A 21,824-nucleotide genomic window follows, 5' to 3' on the forward strand; every position below is an offset into this window, starting at 1 on the left:
CACCTGGACAGACCGGGATGCACTGTGAGAATCATGTTCATTGACTTCTCCAGTGCGTTCAATACCATCCGGCCTGCTCTGCTGGGGAGTAAGCTGACGGCGATGCAGGTGGACCCTCCCCTGGTTTCCTGGATTACGGACTACTTGACGGGTCGACCACAGTATGTCAGACTACAGGTGTCTGACACTGTGGTCAGCAGCACTGGGGCTCCACAGGGAACTGTTCTTTCCCCCTTTCTGTTCACCCTGTACACCTCAGACTTTCAGTTCCTCTCTGAGTCCTGCCACCTGCAGAAGTTTGCTGACGACTCTGCAATTGTTGGCTGTGTCAGTGAGGGGAAGGAGGAGGAGTACAGGGGCGTCGTGGACTCCTTCGTCGACTGGTGTGGAGCTAATCATCTGATTCTCAACTCCACCAAGACTAAGGAGCTAGTGGTAGATTTCCGCAGGAGGAAATCTACCCCCACACCCATCTCCATCAACGGTGTGACTGTAGATGTTGTCCAGGATTACAAGTACCTTGGAGTATACCTGGACAATAAACTGGACTGGGCCAAGAACACTGAGGCTGTGTACAAGAAGGGCCAGAGTCGTCTCTATTTCCTGAGGAGGCTCCGATCATTCAACGTATGTAACACCATGCTGAGGATGTTCTACCAGTTGGTGGTAGCCAGTGCCATCTTCTTTGCTGTTGTGTGCTGGGGAAGCAGGCTGAGGGCAGCAGACGCCAAGAAGATCAGCAGGATCATCAGGAAGGCTGGCTCCGTCCTGGGGGTCCAGCTGGATTCTTTGGTGGTGGTGTCTGAGAGGAGGATGCTGTGTAAACTGCACAGTATCCTGGACAACAACTCTCACCCTCTCCACCAGCTGCTGACTTCGAGCAGAAGCACCTTCAGCAACAGACTCATTCCCCCCCGGTGTAACACAGAACGCCAGAGGAAGTCTTTTCTTCCTGTGGCCATCAGGCTGTTTAATTTAGCTACTTCTGGCCGCATTAGGAACAGTGGAGACACTGTGTCCTGATCCAAATGTCACTTTACCCATATCACTTCATCACTTTACTTTGTGTGCACTATGCTGATATCATTAGTCCCCTTATCACTGTTTATCACTTTCAACATTTGCTCACCATATTTAGTTGTACTTATTTTATTTCCGTGCGTACTGCTGTATATTATATATACCTACGTTGACTGTGATTCTTTTTTTGTGGCATTGTTGCATTTAAGTTACTGTTGTAAGTTACTGTTGTATGTCTTTTTCCTTCTGTTTGGCACTTTGTTGCATTTGTCTTATTTGTTTATTTTACTTTTATTTTTATTTTATGTATCTTTTAACTCTTGTACATCTCCACTTTTACCTCCCAATTGTTGCACAATAATTTCCCTCGGGATAAATAAAGCATCTTGAATCTTGAATCTTGAATCTAAACTAAACCCAATTCTATCCCTAGCTGTAAAACAAGGTCTCTGCCCTTAAAATGCGCTTTAAAGTTGTGGGGCCCAGACAAAATTCACAAATGTTTCTGGACCTCATAAAAATATATACACACGCACGCACGCACGCACGCACACACACACACACGAGGGAGCTAATTAACTGACTCAGTCCCCACTTTGCTGTATCAGTAATGCTGGACAGAGAGTACACCTTCCTCGGTGCTTGTCAGAGTGAGCGGTGTGCAGCGCAACAGATGCCGCGCAGAGAAATAAGCCTTTAATACCCACAGGGCTCGGTATAACCACACTCTCAACACGGATTTAAGTGAAACCTCGCACGCAACTCACCCGTCTCCTGCGGTGTCTCGTGCGTCGCGGCTGCATATTTTGGGATATATTTCACTTTTTACGCACGAGACGGCGCTGCATGAATGCGCGGTGTTTGTCGGAACCTTTGACGGCGGCTTTAGCTGCATCCACCTGGTGTGAAGGTAGACACAGCCTCGTGCCATGCTTGTCAATGTCCCATCTCATGGAGCCAGGTAAACGAGAATTTTGGACTGGGGATTAAAGTCACCATGCCGCCTAAGAAAAAGGTAAAACATGTGATGTGTAGTGTTTTGTTTATTTGTTTCTTTAGTGTGTGTGTGTGTGTGTGTGCGTGCGTGTGTGTGTGTGCGCGCGTGTGATGTACAGGAAGGGTAGGAGGATGCACCATCTGTTGCACTGGGGCGTTAATCCTGGTGTGAGGCCTTTCTACATCACTGCACTCACTGTACAGTCACAATGCGCAGGGCAGATAGGGATTCATATCCTCATACATGTATCATGTGCCAGGCCGTGGCCAACTGAACACCACAGGCTTCAGAGATACTGTTACATCACCGATGGCCTGTAAAAATCAGATGGATTAAATCTCTCTCTCCCCTGCACTTATTCTTTCTTTCTATTATAACTATTTGACTTGCTGCGAAAACATTGGTGTTCCATATTGTGGGACATGTATTGGATATTTATTTATTCTCTCTCTTTATGCATGATGAATATATGGCAGAACTGCAGCTTTTTTGTTCCTCTGTATGATTACACTGTGTACTTTATCTCGAGTTGAGCAGTCTCATGTTTGCATGAAACACTTTGCGTAAAGGTATACCCCTCTCCTCACCTTTGTAGCCTTCACTTAGCATCACAACTAAAAAATATTTTAGTTGCACTGGGTCATTGTAAAAAAACATGATAGTCCTCTGTAGAGCTGACCCAGCTACTGATATAAATATACAAGGCTCATTCTGAGGTAATGAAATAAAACAACATACATACAATGAGGCAATTGTACACTTAGAAATTATGTATACTTCTTTTTTTCTTCAATTTCTACCAAATTAAAATAATTTCACCTAAATTTAAAAACATTGGACCTTTAAAAATGAATGTAATTTACAAGCAGCGAGAGAGTATTTTAGTGGAAAAACCTTTAATACTCCACCAGTTGAATTGGAGTATTCTTTTGTGCATCTTCACTGGCCTTCACTTTTTAGCAGTTAATACAAGCTGTCAGATACATATGGACTAAAATATCAATTTAATCATCTCTTTACAGATTAAATTGAAATGTTCCATCCCTGAAAAACAAAACTATTGTTTTCTGCTGTTGAGCTGCAGCTTCGAGAACCTGGAAAATCAACAAACATTTAGGTTAGGTTTATGTTAGACTGTAATTGATTATGTGCTATAGGGATGCACAAGTTTATCAATAGGATATCATATATCTGCAAACACAGCAAGATCTCCCAATATGACTAATGACTACATTTCTAACGACTTGACTTCTATGCTTGCACCTTGCAAATAGTTATTTAGTTTATTTTATCTACTGTACATCTGCTGCACCATGATTTAATATAAAATATTATGCTAATTTTAAAACAGAAGAGACTCTTCTGCAGTTGGGTGCAGGGTAAAAAGGTATCTACCAGTATCAGTTATAGCCCAAGTCCTCTCAGTATATCGGCACAATATCGGATATTGGCAAAAAGACCAATATCATCCCATTAAAAAAACTATTGCTTCTGCTGTAGTGCAGAAGCTTCTAGGACCTGGACATTCAAAAAGCAATGGTGCTACATGGCTGTACTGGAGTGTGTGCTGTGTGTTGTAACAGAATCAGCCATGTCCACATTGTGATACATCTTATTATCAACGCCTCTCCTGACCATCCAACTGTCTTTTGGCTGTTGTAACCATCTGGATAAAATCTATGTTGTGTCCTCACACTAGCTTTCCTGAGCTACAGTTCTGACTTTATAATCCAAACAATAGAGAACATAGTTGAGCCTTGAGCAGATACAGGGTCAGATTTATCTGTCAACAGTTGGAGACTGTAATATGTTGATCATAACATGTGAGCCAAACCTTACAAGACTGTAACAACACATGAGAGGCATAAAGTGGATTTTGTAGAAACCTGTAGATGCCGTGCTGTATTGGATTTCACTGTGGTGGTTAGTGCTGGCCCACTACTTGTTACCCAGAATAGGAAAAGCCTCTTAGTAGCTGTTAGTGGGGCATTACCTCCAGAAACCTGCTCCTCTTCCATGCAGAAAGTGGAGCAATGAGGTGCTGGAGTGTGGTGTCTGGAAAGTTCTAGAGGAAAACTTGGTAGACCTGCTTTGGGGTTTCAACTGTTTCTAAGTTCATTATTGAACTGTTGTTAAATGACTTACGTCTGTGGCTTTCTCTTTACCTGACAACTAACGTGATGCAAAGAGTGAGAATCATCATGACAGGAATGACCCTGTCATAAATAACCCTCTCACTTGTGTGTGCACCTCAGCAGCAGTGTTGTCTGTCTGTGAGGAATTTGTGTTAGTCTCTGTCTCTTTTTCTCTCCAAAGCCGAGGTTAACACATGCTATCTTAATCTCCTTACTCAGAGACAATCATGACCCAGTGAGAGAGAGAGAGAGAGAGAGAGAGAGAGAGAGAGAGAGAGAGAGAGAGAGAGAGAGAGAGAGAGAGAGAGAGGGAGAGAGAAAAGAGAGAGAACACATACATGTTGCCTTTCTTCTGTCTCTCACCTGAATTTCCCATTTGATTTTGTTTTTATTGATGATCTGTTCAGGATGTTCTCTGCCTATCACCAGCTGAGATTGGCACAACTCCCCCCGCGACCACTCAAATGGAGGACAACGCAGTAGTCAATGGATGGATTACATAATCTCTACCTGATGTGAAGTGATATGCTGGCTTTGAGCATATTTAATGGCAGTGATCATCTGTGCCGTTTCTCAGGATCTTTGGTGATTTAGTAAAATACTTTGATGTCCTCGTCTGTGAAGATATGAGTTGCCTGACGTACACTATATGGACAAAAGTATTTGGCCATCCAAGTATTGAATTCAGGTGTTTCACTCAGGCTTTGGGCTCTAGGCCCTTTATCACCAATGAAGGATCTGAACACTTCAGCATACCAAGGCATTTTGGACAATGCTATGCTTCTAATTATGTGGCAACAGTTTGAGGAAGTTTCTCCGTTTCTATTCCAACATGATGTCAGGGATGTCAGCTACCAGTGGTCACTGGTACAGTGACTAGTAGTGGTAGATAATATAATACAACTTTGAATAAAGTCTGAACAAAAACGACATGAAGTTAATCAGAAAATCATTTTTTGTTTTTTCCAATTGCATCTCAGCCACTAGGAACTTAACTGTACTAAAGCTGTGGAATTGCTATGCTGTACAAATACACTGCCCAAAAACTGTCTGTTGCCACTTTAATGGGACTTTTACCTTCACCAAAACCAACAGCACTAAAGCAAAACTATAAACAAAAATAACTCAAATTACACAACAGGAAACAGTGTCTTTGTCTGTATGTCTTACAAAAGCTGCCTGGCTACATGGCTAACTACAACTGGAGTGAGCAAACCTCTGCCAAAGCTGCTCTGTGTCACTACATTCTCCAATCTCACAAAGTTAACGTACTGTTTCTTTAAAAAAAGAAAATCCATCCATCCATCCATCCATCCATCTTCTACCACGTTATCCTCCACATTAGGGTTGCGAGGGTGCTATGCCAATCTCAGCTGTCCAGGTAGAACCTGGACTAGGGCAATATGTTTTGAGTAAAAAATATCACACCAAATAAAAACTAAAGAAAGAAACAGAAGTGATAAAATACAAAATAAATAAGGCAAACATTAAGCAGAACACTGCACATGAAAACAAGTGACATAAAATGAATTAAAAATACAATAATGAAAATGTAATGAGATTCATTCAACTTTATTGTCATTGCAATGCAATTCAGTCTAACCAGAGTGCAAAAACCAGTAGAGTGCAGTGAAATGAATATATATGTATATATAGCCTATGAATGATATGGGAAAGCTAAGGTATGAAATATTAACAGTAATACACTTAAACTGCACTTTAACATTGATGTAAACTTTAACAAACATAAACTGTGACACATAAAACCAAAGTCTTACAACCACCCTACACCCTTACAAATAACCCTACCACTATTATTAAACTATTAATTCCATGCACCGCATCACATTGACTCTATCTTTTTAAAGTTTTCTTCCTCTTCTTTCCTTCTCTTCCTTCTTTGGGCACCGGAAGGCTTCAGTCTTTTGGACATAATTCTGATACAGTGTCATTAAACTTTTTCTTCGTCTCAGAGTCACGGTCAGGTCAGATTCAGGCAGCTGGCCTCTTGACTCCGCCCCCCTCACAGAGGGCAGGTACAGAGCAACGAGCCAGGCACCCAGAAAAAAGGCTCCTGCATTATTTAATCGTCTTTGCTATGACTTTATATTGCTGTGGGCTTATATAATATATCGAAATAATAGTAGTAATGGCACTAGTAAAAAAAAAAAATAAAAAAAATATATTATATATATGTATATATAAAAAAAAAATCCCTCCCCCCTTTTTATTTTAAATACGTCCTACACTGGAGGGTCGCAGGGTGACATAGGGCGATCCGCGGGGTCACACCCTGGACAGTTAGCTAGTCCATCACAGGGCCTGAAAAAACAATATTATAAAATATTTTACAACACACTTATGTATGTAGTGTCTGTAGTAAGTGTAACACTAAACAAAAAAAGTCATTATGATAAATGGAGAAGAAGTGTTTTCCATTCATCATAGAGTTTTACATTAATCACATCAGTGTTCAACTGGTTCTTATAAATGTCTATTGATATGATGGTTTGTGTGTGTCATTTGAAAACAAAATACCATTTTGAGAAGAAATAACATTGTTTTGAATGTAAAGTTTCATTTTGCAGGAGAAGTGAGGGGTTTTGCCCATCGTGTGTGTGTTTTTTGGATTTGTATAGAGTTCTGAGAGCATGAGGCAAGGTTTCAGAAAATGTGTGTAAACAATGGAGAAAAACTGTAATTTGCTTTGCATCCACTGGGTAAAACTGGCATATTTATATATCTGCATATTCTAGTGGTTATTTGCATTACTTTCACAACATTTCATATAACTTTATTATGTGAGGTTCCTGGTAATTTTGTTGTTGATGAAGATATGATTTTGCTTTTGTTTTAGTAGTTGTATGCTACCTCTGAGAACAGGCTATGTCAAGCAAAACTATTAGACCTTGTATATACAGCAGGCAGTGTCTCTCCTGCAGAACAACTTGGTTTTTGAACAGTAGAAACACTGGCGCTTCTCAACAAAAACAAAGAAAACACAGAAAGACTTGAGTGGAACTCAGATTAGCATTGTGCGAACACACTTGACAATGGTTTGAATTTAACAGACATTTGCACATAATGTCAATGTTATGGACTATGCTTTTAACTTACTTACTGAAATGAAAAGGAAAAACACACAAACAAATGAGAAAGAACCAAGTCTCAATCAGTGGCGATCTAGAGTGCCGTGACGCAGCCTTTTACTTCACAGACGGCAGCTCATGCCAAAGTAAAGATGGCGGTGCCAGCTGGGATATATCTGCTCCGTTAGAGCATCAGGCAAAAGGCCTGGTGCCAGATAATGCAAAGCAGATAATTAGACAGTACATAGGATTGGTTCACAGTGTGTGGAATGTCTGGTAAATGCCAAGAGACAAAGCGGCAAATAAGTCATGGACACAATATCATCAAAAAATGAGCAGAAGAGAAAACGAAGGCTATAATTATCAGATAAAGTGTTCCTCTGTTACAGGCAGAAATGTGTAGGTGAAAATAAGGAATTTTCAGAACACCTGGGCTCAGTGCCAGCAGCTCATTAAGAGGCCCGACAGGAAATTTGTCACAATTACATTAGTCACCTGCTCTGCAGACAACAGGGAACTTTAGTAAAGGGTGATTAGTAAGCAGACAGTGTTTGTTTATTCTGGTGCATGATTTTATCTTCTTAAGCTCACAAGCAAGGTTACACAAACTTATGTCCGTTCAGGATTATCCGGTGATCTTCCATGAATACCGCTGGCTCCCAAGGCACCGCTGCGCTGCAGCACACCGGGCTGTAATGCGCCCGGTGGGGATTGACGCCAGGCAGAGGATGAAGCAAAACTGCGCCGCTGATGTGCCACGGCTGTAACGCGCCCAGTGGAAATCCGCCTTTAGGCTTATGTCAAAGACTAATGAGACTGTCACTTTAACTAACCAGATACAAAGACACATAATAGGGAAACATGGTGTACCAATAATATCACAATCCAGCGATTCTATGATAAACAATATATATATAAAGTGATAAATCACAATATCTGTGTAACTGAAGAAAACAAAAACAAAAAAGTTAAAAGTGCAGGATTTCTTCTTATAATTCACAACAAGTGTGTAAAGTCTTTGTATTGAACACAGATGGAACCGTTACCCTGCTGTAAACTCCCTCTTCTTTGGCCATGTAACTTCCACCCAATTTTCCCTCATTCATTTGAGGAGACATGAAGTTGGAATTCCCGTCAAGTGAAACTGGAACTTTGCTTTAGAGCACCTTAGTTTGTTCATTTAAATATCAATATTTGCCCCAGCATATGAATTATGGTATTGCTTGAGGAAGGATGAGGATATATCACTTAATCATTATTTTGACCCAGCTCCTACACAGATATACACACATTAACACATGGACACATCTGTATTGTCAGGCTGGTTAAAAACACTTTTTTCCTCATGACCTCAATGTTAGTGCAGATGAAGCCAGCTCCTCTCATACTTAGATCTCGCAGAACTGATGTTGATATCAGGTCTGAAGAGGGCTACGACTGCTTCCACGTGGCCATGCTTTAAAGCTGAACTTTGTAAGTCTAGTCGGTTTTTCTGCTTTTTCTCTACAGAGCTACCATTTGTGTCTACTACTTTATCCTCACTGTCTTAAAAACTCACCACTGATGCTCTTCTGGCCATGATCATTTCAAACACAACCTGTGGAGCCATGTCCATGCTGATGGAAGAACAGCTAAACACCTACCAAAAACAAGGCAATCAGAGATGGCAGACTTTACCCCATTCACTTAACCTCTTCTTCACGGTTGCCCCCGGGATCGGGGGCAGCGTCAGATGCAGCGACAAAAGCGTCATAAAACCATATCTAACTGTAACAAACACAGACATGCTGCATACCCACAGAAAGGTCAGAAACACGGCGAAAAGCTCAAATAAACCATTCTTATGTTCACGAAACACAGTTAGAACACCGATGGATCAAACAGCAGGAGTGGAAAAAACGTCACAGCGCACACTTTTAAAAGCGGCACCAGAGCGCCAGCGTGATTATGTAACAAAAAAACGTGTCGACTGGACAACGGAGAATCTACAGATTCGAGTGGTACCATTTGTATCACTCTACGACCAAGATTCACGGATCAAGCCCCAAAATAAGAGCAAAACAGAAATGTCGTCTAACCTTTGCTGTTTATCAAAACAAGTTATTTCCACCGGAACAAAACCACTTCTAATGAAGAACTACACTTTCCAGCATGCTTTGGGAACAAATCCCAGTCTGATTGATAATTACAGAGCGACATTAGATCGTTTTGATTTGAGAGAGGCGAATGTCCGCACAAATGCGTCATATGCATTTATGTCATTTTGGCTCGCTAATGAAGTGATTCACACGCATTTGAAGACCGGGGTCTGATTCTACTGGTTTAGAGGTTTAAAACGAGCTGTCAATCACCCTAATTGACCAAGGTAAGCCAGAGCTATAGCGCTGCGTAACTGAAGACGCTGCAGAGTCACAGAGTTGTTATTACGCACCGCACAGGAAGCATCGATTTACAGACAGTTATCATACTTTTTTTTTTTCAAAACAAGTTATTTTTAGATCTGTAGTGACATATAAATAAAATTAAATGGGTTTTTAATAATTTGGCACCTAAGAAATCTCAAATGGCACAGATGGTGCCAAGCTGTGCCAAAAGTGAGAACGCTCTTTAGAATCTCTTTACTAAAACCTCTGTAATTTCACTCTGCTTCATTTCAGCAGCATCAGACTTTGCACAGCTCATGTCCACATGTTGTTACATGACCTCCATATGTTTTTAAGCTCCTACAGCATATTTTAAAGGTGATATTTGCTTTAAAATGCAATATTTTTTTAGGCGAGAGAAAGAAATCCTTCAGTTATGATGTGTTCCATGTACATTTGACACAGTGGCATCTACAGTGAAACTTCCACCTCTGGTGGAATCTCACAAGTGTTATCTTCATTTTGATGCCAAGATAATCCACATAGAGCTTGTAACTGCAGAGGTTTCTAGGTCTATTTAGTTTGGGCTTGTCATTTTCGAGCAGGGACTCCAAAAAGAGGGTCAGGGAAGAAGAGGATAACAAGCCTCTGGTGGCCTCTCTTGGTCATATTGGCAAGTGCAATTGTGGAAGCACAAACAAACAGACAGACAGACAGACAGACAGACACACACACACACACACACACACACACACACACACACACACACACACACACACACACACACACACACACACACACACACACACAGAGCCACTAAAAACAATACTCCGTGGGAGTGAAGTGACAAACCAGCAACAGTCATTGTTCTAAGCAAACGCCTTCAGAACAAAAACAAACAGGAAGTGCAAATACACAAAAATACATAGAGAACACAGAGTTCCGAAGAGTATCCAAACGACACTTACAAGTGCAACAGCAAGAACGCCAGCTCAGCATCTGTTTTGCATGCTTCTGTTTTTTTCATTTCTCCAACAACAGTTTTCTCTGCAACTTTTTTGCTGGCTCTGCCATCATGAACAAAAAAAATAATGCTCTTGCTGCCTTGATTGTATAGCCAGTACCTGACTGACTGGGAGGCAGTGTGCAGTGCCGTAAAGCAATTCATGTTTGGATACCTGAGACTTTACGAGACCTCCTGATTCAGAGGTCAGCATCCATGAACTTGCAAGGCTAGTTTTCCACAAAGACAGTAGGGGGAGTGGAGACATTCCCCGCAACAAGACATTTAACCATCACAATGACTCTGAAGCTGTTAAATTAGGGTAAAAAATCCTGCATAATTCTGCTTTAATGTGATGCTCTTCAGTCTGAGCTATGTGAGAAAGATGCACATACCGTATGAGTCAGGGTGAGAATCTGCCAATGGCACTGATTGTATTGTATTATCAGAGCTTTCTTCCTGTCCCCCTGTGTCTTTTGTGTGTTTAGTTGTGCAGCTGATTTGAATTAGAATATGAAGTTTGTTTGACATAAAGTACAACCAGTGGAACTAAACACCATCTTTAATTGGTCCATGTGGATGGGATGGATTCCACTTGGAGTTGAAGACATAACAATGAATATAGTGTAGGATGATTATATCTTCATTTGTGTAGTTCTGAGGATCACAGCATATTGAGAACTGTCATCAGTGCGAGTCATTTATGCTGAGGTTGCATATTTCACTTAGTGGTTGTCATGGTAACGGCTCCCAATGTGTTGACGGATTGTGCAGTAGAATGGTATCTTTGTGTTACATACACTAAGGGCCTGATTAACTAAAGCTTTGCGCATGGAAAAATGTGCGCAAACTGGATGTCGCATGCAAATTTCCTTTGATGCTGATCTATTAACAGGGTGCAATGAGGATTGCGTCCCTCAGACGGGCAAAATAGCACTCGCAACCCATTTAGCGGTCTTGTCTTAATGAATATGGACTGGGGGCGTTTACATGCAATTTTGCGTGTGATGGGAGGAGAAAATATAAATATGTTATTTTAGCACGAGCAAAGTGATTTATCAAACCTGAAACTGATTGCGGTGCTTATTTTTGCGTCCATATTTTGCATGTTTGAAAGGCAGGTCTTAACTGGCACAGCGGTGCGCACACATGGCTGCAGTTACGCACATACTTCTACACCCCTGCTGAAGCATAATCCTCCATAAAATCATAAAATCCTCCATAATCCTCCAATAAATCAGGAAATTAGCTTTTCCAGCGCATGTTCAACTACGCGTTCACAGATGACGCACATTCATGTCTTATTTCATATATGTGAATAAATTAAATATAGATATCCAGAGAAGAAATACTTGTTTGTACTGGTATGGGCTTACCTTGGTCTGCAGTTTGTAGTTCAGGTCGTACCTATGTTCCCTGGTTAAGACCGGCGGAACAGGGAACCCCGCTTTACCTTAATGGGTCCAGCTCTAACCTGGTCTACTCTCGGTGCACGGCGAATCGCAGGCGACACAGTGTGCAAACGTCACCAAAACCTCACAGGCAGGTTTCCACAGTTCCAGGCACATTGAAATGCAATAAATAATCACAACAATCACTATTTAATGTAACTATCTGAATCAGCTATAGATATATCATCAGATGAAACCAGGGACGGACTGGGACTAAAAAGCCGTTGTGATGATCCGTTTTATTTATTTATTTATTTATTTATTTATGTACTTATTGACAAAAAAAAGTCACACATCCATTGAAAGTAGACCTATGTGTCATCTTGAGAGAAACAGCAGAGCGCCCCCTGGCAGCTGTCAGTGAGCTGCAGGTGAGTCAGGAGGAGAGTGCAGCACCTTTTTTTTTTTTTATGGCAACATCCATAGTCCATAGTTTTCTTTGTTTGATAAGTCAGGTAATGATGGAGTTGTCCAAAATACCGACGCAAGATTAAAATAATAATAAAAAAAGTCCTATGGATCCGGGGAACAAGGATGTCATATCCCTCGATCTCAGTTATCTGCTCATCGCAGAACGTCAGCTGTACTTTCTGTTCAGTGGCTTCAAATTTCATTCTGCGCTTCCGTTGAGTCTGCGCTTTCTCTTTCTCCATGTTGACAAACCTTGACTGGCGCAAAATCCTCATTTAAATAGGGCGGTCTTAACCACTTCTGCGCCTGTAGTCAATTGTGATCCCAATCTTAGTCGTTCACCCGCAAAACGTAATCCAGCAGCAGGCGCAATGTTTAAGCATGCGCACGCAATTTAGGCTCTCTATTTGTAAATCAGGCCCTATGTGTGTACCAGAATCTGCTGCAGTGGACAATTTCTACTTGTGCTAAGTTGTGCTGAGAGGAAATGTAAAATGAAATTAAGGGTGAATTCCAATTCCTTGCTTAACCCTCAATCTCAAGTTGAAGTGATTGAACAGTCATTAGTGTCTCTCTCTCTCTATCTTGCAGGGAGAGCGTCACGATTCGGATGCCGTTGAGGAGAGAAACGCCCAGGTGCAGCTGGAGAAGACCAAGGTACTATTTCACTATTGCATCATGGTTTCAGCTGACCAGACCCACCTCTGCTCACAGACTAATTTTTTTGCTCTCAAGGACACGATTACACCGCAGACAGGAAACACAGACATCAGTTCGGTGGATTAATAGAGTAATACTCTGCCATTAAAATTAGTCCTTGTGGACTTCATCCATATCATCTCTTTATCTGATCAATGACAGGAGAAGGTTGATTATGAAGAACAGTGATAGTTGCTGATGTGAGCAATAGGACTGAATAATTTGTGGAAAATATCCACTTGCAATTAACAGACATTGCAGTTGCAATATGATTTGTGATATAATTTGCATTGATTTTTTATTTTTTTTTTTAACTTAAAGCTATAGTTACTTTTCTTGCTTGTCTCACAGCACTTTAAATACACCACCAGACTCCCCTGTAAAAATGTATACATGAACACCTCCGCCACCCTCAAATTCCCACCCTCCAGAGCAGGAACAGTGGTGGCCATGTGCATGCAGTCATTAGCAGCCTGGACGCGGAGTGGAGAGGTTCTCCTCCCTGCTCTGACTGTAGGCTGGGACTGCGGAGGCTACTGTGCTTTGGGAGGGGATCACAGACGGCTTGTTGAGCACAGTAACTGCAGAATGATACATGCTTTCACGCAAGTGTCTCAAAACACCACAAAAAGTTGTTCTATTTCGGGACACTGCTCTGCCAGAGGGGTGGGCGTCTCGCAAGCTTTGACAGTGGTCGGCGAGGTGCGCGACAGATGACAGACAGGAAGCCGGCAAAAAATCTTATTTGGACCGAATAAAATGATTGGCCACACTTTTATCAAAAATATATGAACATTAAATAATGATGAGTTTCAAACATGGTGGGTTTCTCTTACATTTCAGTGTGCCATATGCTTATTAAGAGCAATTTAAAGGGACACTGTGTAGTATTTATGGGTTTATATGACCCAAAATCCACTTTATTGTCAAGTCGCTGTATAATAGTTTGTGTTTCATTTTCGTAGTGTTTCAAAAAGTCATGTAAAATAACATGGTCGCGGGCCACTACCGCATTGCCATGACGCCATGTTTCTACGTGTCCTTTTTACCCAGTACAAGCCTGTTGCATTCGCCATACGTTGCAACTTCTCTTACACTCCAGCGGACGACGACAACGTCCCCGTACCGGGTCAGGCTGTCACCTTCGAGGCCAGAGACTTCCTCCATGTGAAAGAGGTTTTTTGAAACAAACTCACGCACAATGGCAATCGTTGCAGCTGGTTAAAGTAGAACAGCAGATAATATAAAATACTTGAAAAGTAATAACCAACAAGCTATATTAATTTCTCATCCCTGAGAATCAAGCCTTACACTCATTTACTCAATTTGCAGAAGTTTAACAATGATTGGTGGATCGGACGGCCAGTGAAGGAGGATGGTGTGGTGGGCTTCATCCCAAGTCCAGTCAATCTGGAAACCATTCTCATCAGAAGAGAAGTCCAGGCGAGGAAAGCTGCCAAAGCTTTAGCCAGGTATGTACATAATGTCGTTCTCTCCTGTCGATTCAGGGCAGAGAGGGAGAATTTTTATCCCTTCTTATAAACCTAACCAGCAAACAAGAGATTAGAGTTATTTTAGGTTCACAGCTGATGTTGTTTAACACAGTGGTTCTCAAGGGCACTACTACAGTTCTAGCACTTCTCGGTTTGGTACCAGGCATGTTTTCCGTTACTTCATAGTTCCTCCTCAGCTTGGGCAAGGTCGTCATGACATGACGGTCAAAGCAGTTGTTTTCTGTCTACTAAATCGTTAGAATCAGCTCATTAAAAAGATTTGTTCACAGAATCTTTCAGTACTTCCTGCATGACCGGAGCACAGACTCTGACACAGTCACTAAACTGAAATACAGCTGAACGGGTTGGGATCACAATTGCCGGCTTACTGCAGTGCTGTCGCTAAATACACCAGACTCCTCTGTTGAATAGTGAGATTTTTAAACATTTTCTTTGTTGAATAGTGGAGATTAACACATTTTCAGGACTTTTCAACTGAGCTTCAACCCAGGAATTTGTTGTTTGATGAGGAAGGTAACATGAGTGTGAAAATGGTTGGAGATTACCTACAAGAATGGAGTAACAATAATAGATCAGTACTTTTTTTCATTTACATATTACACAGACCAAACAATAACAGCAATATGTATTTACGTTTTTGTAGAACATGAAGTCTGTCCACAGGATGCTTTAACAGCACCACACACCTACACAAACACATAAACATGCTATTACACAATTCCTTAACTCTTTTTATTCAAGTATGGTCTATTAGTTGTGTCTCAGAGTAACAAACAGCACTTTCTTTGCTTCCATCGTGACTGAAGTCTAAAAATAATAATAAAAAAGAGAGCTCTGTTTATGACCGTGAAGGATGAAACGAGCTAAATCTGGACTTTTCTCTCATTTCAGTAAAGCATCTGCTCAAGCAGCTCAAGACATGAACTCAAAGAAGTACACTCCTCCATCACAAGGTCAGTGTGTGCTGAATTAGCCCAAAATATATACTGTTGTGTGTCTGTTTTATTGCATATGATTTGTAAATTAACTTTATCTCTTGTCTTTCTCTGTGAACAGCCAATCAACAAGTGAAAAAGAAACCGGTTAGTTCTTCAATTGTTTAATTTTTTCGTACTATAAAGTCATCAACGAAATCAGTTTATGGAAAAGCCTAAAATAGAACCAAGCTTGCATTTCATTATATGACAGCATGTGATCCGACAGTGTTTAAGGGAGGTTTGATTTGACCATGATTTGCTGATCAAACAAAAAGCTGAGTGAGAAATAAGAGGTTATGTGTGAAACAAAAAATATGAGTTTTACATCATTTCAAGCAATCTCCTAGGCGTGAGATCTCAAACCAGCCCCCCGCTACCCCAAATACATTTTATTTACATATTAACTTTGCATCATCAATCATTTTTCTTTATATATATATTAGTGCTGTCAGTTAAACGCGTTATTAACGACGTTAACGCGAACCCATTTTAACGGCGTCAATTTTTTTTATCGCGCGAATAACGCTCTTTTTGGCCGAGCAAACGTTGATGTTGCATCAACTAGTTAAGTTAGAACAACTACAATACCACACCGGATCTAGATAGACCGGAAACAAATCATCAGACACGCTGCGCGAGCCGGTCAAAGAGTAGTCGGCTCGCGTAAGTAAAGAGTAAGCGTTCCGTTTTGAGCGGATGGCGAGCGCTTCTCCGCTAGCTCCTTCAGCTCGGGTTAGCTCGTTACGGCAACAACACCCCTGCTGAAAAAACCAGCTTAGACCAGCTTAGGATGGTTGATGGTTTTAGCTGGTTTTAGCTGGTCTTAGCTGGTCTTAGGCTGGTTTAGTTGGTTTACCAAGCTGGACAAGCTGGCCAGGCTGGTGTGTCAGTCGCTGGCCAGCTGGTATGGCTGGTCACCCAGTCAGGCTAAGCTGGTGTCAACCTGCCTGACCAGCAAAACCCGGCTGGTAGGCTGGAGTCAGCTGGTCTGTCTAGCTTGTCAGCTGGACGGACCAGCAAAACCCGGATGGTAAGCTGGGCAAGCTGGTTGGATGGCCAGCCTCTTAGACTGACCAGGCTGGACTGGGCAAGCATGGCTCATAATTGTCATGATATGTATAAATAATACATCCTGATATATATATATATATATATATATATATATATATATGTATATATATATATATATATATATGTGTGTATATATATATATATATATGTGTGTATATATATATATATATATATATATATATATATATATATATATATGTATATATATATATATATATATATGTGTGTATATATATATATATATATGTGTGTATATATATATATATATATATATATGTGTGTATATATATATATATATATATATATATGTGTGTATATATATATATATATATATATATATATATATATATGTGTATGTATATATATATATGTGTGTATATATATATATATGTGTGTATATATATATATATGTGTGTATATATATATATGTGTATATATATGTATATATATGTGTGTGTGTATGTGTGTGTAATAGGGAAGCCACAAGGCAGTGCTGGTTAGTAGATTAAAAGTTATGGCTAAAACCTACAACAGGTCTATCGTGTTTGCTCTACAAAAATATATCAAAACAATAATAGTCCCTCTTTCCCATGAAGAGGCAAAGGCAGGTTGAGAAAATGAATTCATGAACTATTGTTTTTAGAGGATTTACATGGACTGTCCTAATACCTGTGATCCATTCAAACCATGAAGAGCAATGAAAATTATTTCCCAGTTTATATATCAATGACACACCAATACTCCAAAAAGTGATCGGTGTGGTCAAAGAGAAAAAAATATCATTATTTTGGCACATGTACTTTATGTGCCAAAAAACTTCAAAACTTGATTGGGTCAAAATCCATCAACGTTGTCTGTGCGTCGAACGTCACACGTCATCACGTCGACAGAAGATGACGCAACACACACCTCGCCAGGTTCTGAAGACCGCGAAGCGCGAGCCACCACCGTAGAACCGGACCGGCGAAGGAAAACGGGAACAAAAGGTCTGTGCACACTACATACGGTATATAATTCACACTTTGTGTTGCGTTTTCTATTAAAGTAGTATATTTATAATGTCGAGGCTGGTGGGTTGGTTTGGATAACAACGTAGCTAGCCATTTAGCCGCTAGCATGGAAGCTCACAAGCTATCGTCTCCACCGGAACGTCTCTCTCGTCGCGGGCTAAATATCCCGGAGTCATGTAACGTTAACTCAATTTACTTTTTTATTTATGTATGCAATGTATCACCTACACGTACACAGACGTACACACACGCACAGACACACACACACGCACAGACACACGCACACACACACATACAGTTTTGAGGTGAGTTCGGAGTGGGATTTCGTGGGGGGGGGGGGGGGGTTGTGTGATATACACATATATATATGTAAGGGGGTGTGTTTCGGGGTTGATGGCAGACTAAGCGCAGTGTTGGGAAGGCTGTATATTATGTATGTATGTGTATATTACATACATTTATATATACATATACATATATATATATATATATACACATATATATGTATATATATATGTATGTATAGGGCGAGAGGGAGGATTGGTTTCTTTCACCCACAAACAAGCTTGTTATCTTAACATTGGATTACATTCTGCTGCTTAAATGCATTGCTTTTGGCATGGTGATATCTGAATAGTTAATATAGAGCTGAAACAATCGATTGCTAAATTAATCGTCAACTATTTTGATAATTGATGAATCCGTTTGAAGCTTTTTTCATTATTAAAACAAGATTTCTGATTGTTTTAGCTTCTTAAATGTGGATATTTGCTTTGTTTCTTTGCTCCACATAACAAATAAATCATTAAAACTGAATTGTTTAGGTTTGTGGAAAAAAACAAGACATTTTAGAGCACCGTCATTTCCAGGTTTGACAAACACTGATCAGGTTTTCTGTCATTTTATGGAGCAAACAATTTCTTTTTGCGTTTGTTTCAGATCAATCGCGAATTGTCACCAACACTCTGACAGAGTGGCAACTGGCAGAGCTTATAGTAATATTTAAAGGTAAGAAATACCATTTTTCCCCCATCCACAGCATATCAATTCTGCACGACTCATAGTGATAATTTGGATAGTTATGGAGTTGACTGCATTCCTTTTTTGTATAAATTCTTATTAAATATAATTTCCTTTTTTTTTTTCAATAGGTGGGCTGCACACATTTTCAGAACATGTTCATTGTAATGATAGACCCTCAATCAATTTGTGGCTTCTTAGGTCAGTTCAGGTCTGAATCCTTTTTTTAATTGTTTTCTGTAATGTGAGCTATGTGCCATAACCATTAAGACTTAAACAAAAAAAGTTTGGAATATTTTGTTATGTGCAGTGAAAGGTAGACTATTAAAGTTCAACTTTTTGAATTATAAATGCACTGAATCTTTTCCAAATAGTAATCCTAACAAAGACTCATTGTTCTTGTGGGCACCAGGAAAATGGTCCTCACAGTGTCTAGTTTTAATTCTACTATAGTTGATAGACATTTGGTTCTTACTCACTCACATTTGCTCTCTTGCATTCTTTCTTTTTTTTTTAGCCTGGAACAAACATGGTGGAGTATCTTCATGAGGCCAGATCCAGACCCTACACCTATGTCCTGACACTGGGGAATGACAATCACCATCCATCTCAGGCTATTACTATTGTTGCCGGAGAGGCTTTGGAGCATGATTCAGGCCATTGATGTCTGCTTTAAGGCAATTTCATCTTCGACATTGAATATCCAAAGCAGTGTAAGCATGTGTGGGAATTCCTACAGAGCGCAGTCTATAAAATGCCAGGAGGGGTGTCCAAACAGGTGAAGTTCCTTCAGACAAGAGTACTTGCGTGCAAGTAGAGCTAACTACCTTTTCTAATTTAAAAGCTGTTCTTGAGGCCAACAGGTGTTGATTGTTGACTTATTTTATTGTTTGTGTTCCAGTGACCTGAAAGATGCTGAATTTGATTTTATATTGTAGATCATTTTCAATAAATGTTTTCCAAGATTCCAGTATTGTTTAAGTGTTTATTGCATAATATATGCTTTGCGTGACCAAACTCTGACCAGCTTAACCAGCTATACCACTGTGACCAGCTATACCACTGTGACCAGCTTAACCAGCAATGGTGACCAACTTAAGCAGCTATGGTGCCCAGCTAGACCACTGTGACCAGCTTAACCAGGTATGGTGACCAGCTATACCACTGTGACCAGCTTAACCAGCAATGGTGACCAGCTAGACCACTGTGACCAACTTAAGCAGCTATGGTGCCCAGCTAGACCACTGTGACCAGCTTAACCAGGTATGGTGACCAGCTATACCACTGTGACCAGCTTAACCAGCAATGGTGACCAGCTAGACCACTGTGACCAGCTTAACCAGGTATGGTGACCAGGCTGGTCAGGCTGGCAGACCAGCCTAAGCTGGGATGGTTTGCTGGTTAAGAGGGGTTTTGGACACTTTAGATGGTTAAGCTGGTCACAGTGGTCCAGCAAACCATCCCAGCTTAGGCTGGTCAGGCTGGTCTGCCAGCCTGAACAGCCTAAGCTGGACCATTGTGACCAGCTAAAGTGTCCAAAACCCCTCTAAACCAGCTTAGGCTGGTCAGGCTGGCAGACCAGCCTGACCAGCCTGGTCAATCTAAGCTGTTTTTTTCAGCAGGGACATTAAACCACGGGACTTCGTCTGCGTTAAAGAACGGCTCTTTATTCACAACACTGGGGCTGATACACAGACTCTGTTATTATTGTGCGGCTCTATCACAATGAGAGGAATAACTCAACATATGCAGAGCGACGGTGATATTGACCTGCGGCTCGCTAATGTAAACAACACATTACTTCCTGATAATTAATCATAATTTATATTTACGTTTTCGAGTGCCATACGCTTATTAGGAGCAATTTAAGATTAGAAAAGTGTAAAAATGCAGGTAAGTATATATTTAATCAAATAACTATCACTTTCACAACACTGCTGACTTTGTTCTTGTTTGGTTAATTAGTAAGTTTGTATTAACTCATAATTTTTGCAAATGAAAGGAAAGAAAGTGGTGAAAAGTTGCGTGTAGTTACAATTCCAAGATGTATTTAATCTGATATAGTGTTCAAATGTTTGTGTCCACAGGGGGAGCATGTGTCTATGTATGATGTAGTGCCTACAATGCGTCCTGTGGTTCTAATGGGACCATCACTGAAGGGCTTAGAGGTAAATCCGCTTCACATAGTCCAGTCTTTTTGTTCCCAATGAGCTTCATTTTGACTAGTGACGAACCTAAGATGATTTAAAATAAATAATTAAATGTTGTGTTGAATGTGAATATATTCTGTTTTTAAACCCACATTCTCTGTGTCCTTCCAGGTTACAGATATGATGCAAAAAGCACTGTTTGACTTTCTGAAACATCGATTTGAAGGCAGGTTAGTTATTCAGTGTTCACGCCTTTAATGTGGAAATTAAACATAATGAAAATCCTGTCTGTGTAATGATGCCTGTTACTGTGTCTTCTCTCCAGAATTACTATCACAAGAGTCACAGCAGACATCTCTCTGGCTAAACGCTCCATCCTCAATAACCCTGGCAAAAAGGCCTTAATGGACCGCTCCAACACCCGTTCCCATTTAGGTGTGTTTGATTGTATTTTTCATTTTACCTCGGCGGAACCTTTGCGATCAAAATAACACAAAAAATCATCTTGGAAATCCTACGTTGTGTCGGTTTTAAAAAACTTTTTTTTTTCCAAAGGAAACCTGACCAAAGTCACACACTGTTCCAAAATATAAAAGCAGACAAATGTGGACAAATCTCAACAAAGAGCAGAATTTACACAGTTTCTGTTATCACTTTAAATTCTTCAATGGAGTCAAAATCTCGTTTGTGAGTGAGAGATATGAAGACACTTTGCCCAGCATGGCTTTATAAATAAGAGTGTACCAATGATGCGGTCTCCTTAGGCTTATGAAGGCCAGGAAACCAGCTTATAAAGTACACAATGATGGATGTAGGCTATATAATCCTAACCTGCAGCCAATAGACTTTGGCACCTCTTTAATCAGTCTCCAGTTCCAGATGGTTGGGGTTTACCAAAATAACTTTAATTGTCT

The 21,824-nt window shown here is 40.5% G+C and overlaps 1 protein-coding gene across 1 annotated transcript in view; it reads left to right on the plus strand.

The window, feature by feature from the left end:
* Window positions 1–21,824, plus strand: part of cacnb2b (calcium channel, voltage-dependent, beta 2b) — a gene marked incomplete at both ends in the record, with an annotated part of 43,110 nt that overhangs the window by 9,310 nt on the left and 11,976 nt on the right. The window contains 8 exons of the mRNA XM_083907463.1: window positions 13,061–13,126; window positions 14,222–14,344; window positions 14,501–14,640; window positions 15,574–15,635; window positions 15,739–15,764; window positions 20,848–20,928; window positions 21,082–21,140; window positions 21,236–21,345. Coding sequence (XP_083763589.1) covers window positions 13,061–13,126; window positions 14,222–14,344; window positions 14,501–14,640; window positions 15,574–15,635; window positions 15,739–15,764; window positions 20,848–20,928; window positions 21,082–21,140; window positions 21,236–21,345 — 667 coding nt within the window. The remainder of the gene's footprint in view (window positions 1–13,060; window positions 13,127–14,221; window positions 14,345–14,500; window positions 14,641–15,573; window positions 15,636–15,738; window positions 15,765–20,847; window positions 20,929–21,081; window positions 21,141–21,235; window positions 21,346–21,824) is intronic.

Source organism: Microchirus variegatus (assembly GCF_963457635.1).
Source record: "Microchirus variegatus genome assembly, chromosome: 21".
NCBI classification, from domain to species: domain Eukaryota; kingdom Metazoa; phylum Chordata; class Actinopteri; order Pleuronectiformes; family Soleidae; genus Microchirus; species Microchirus variegatus.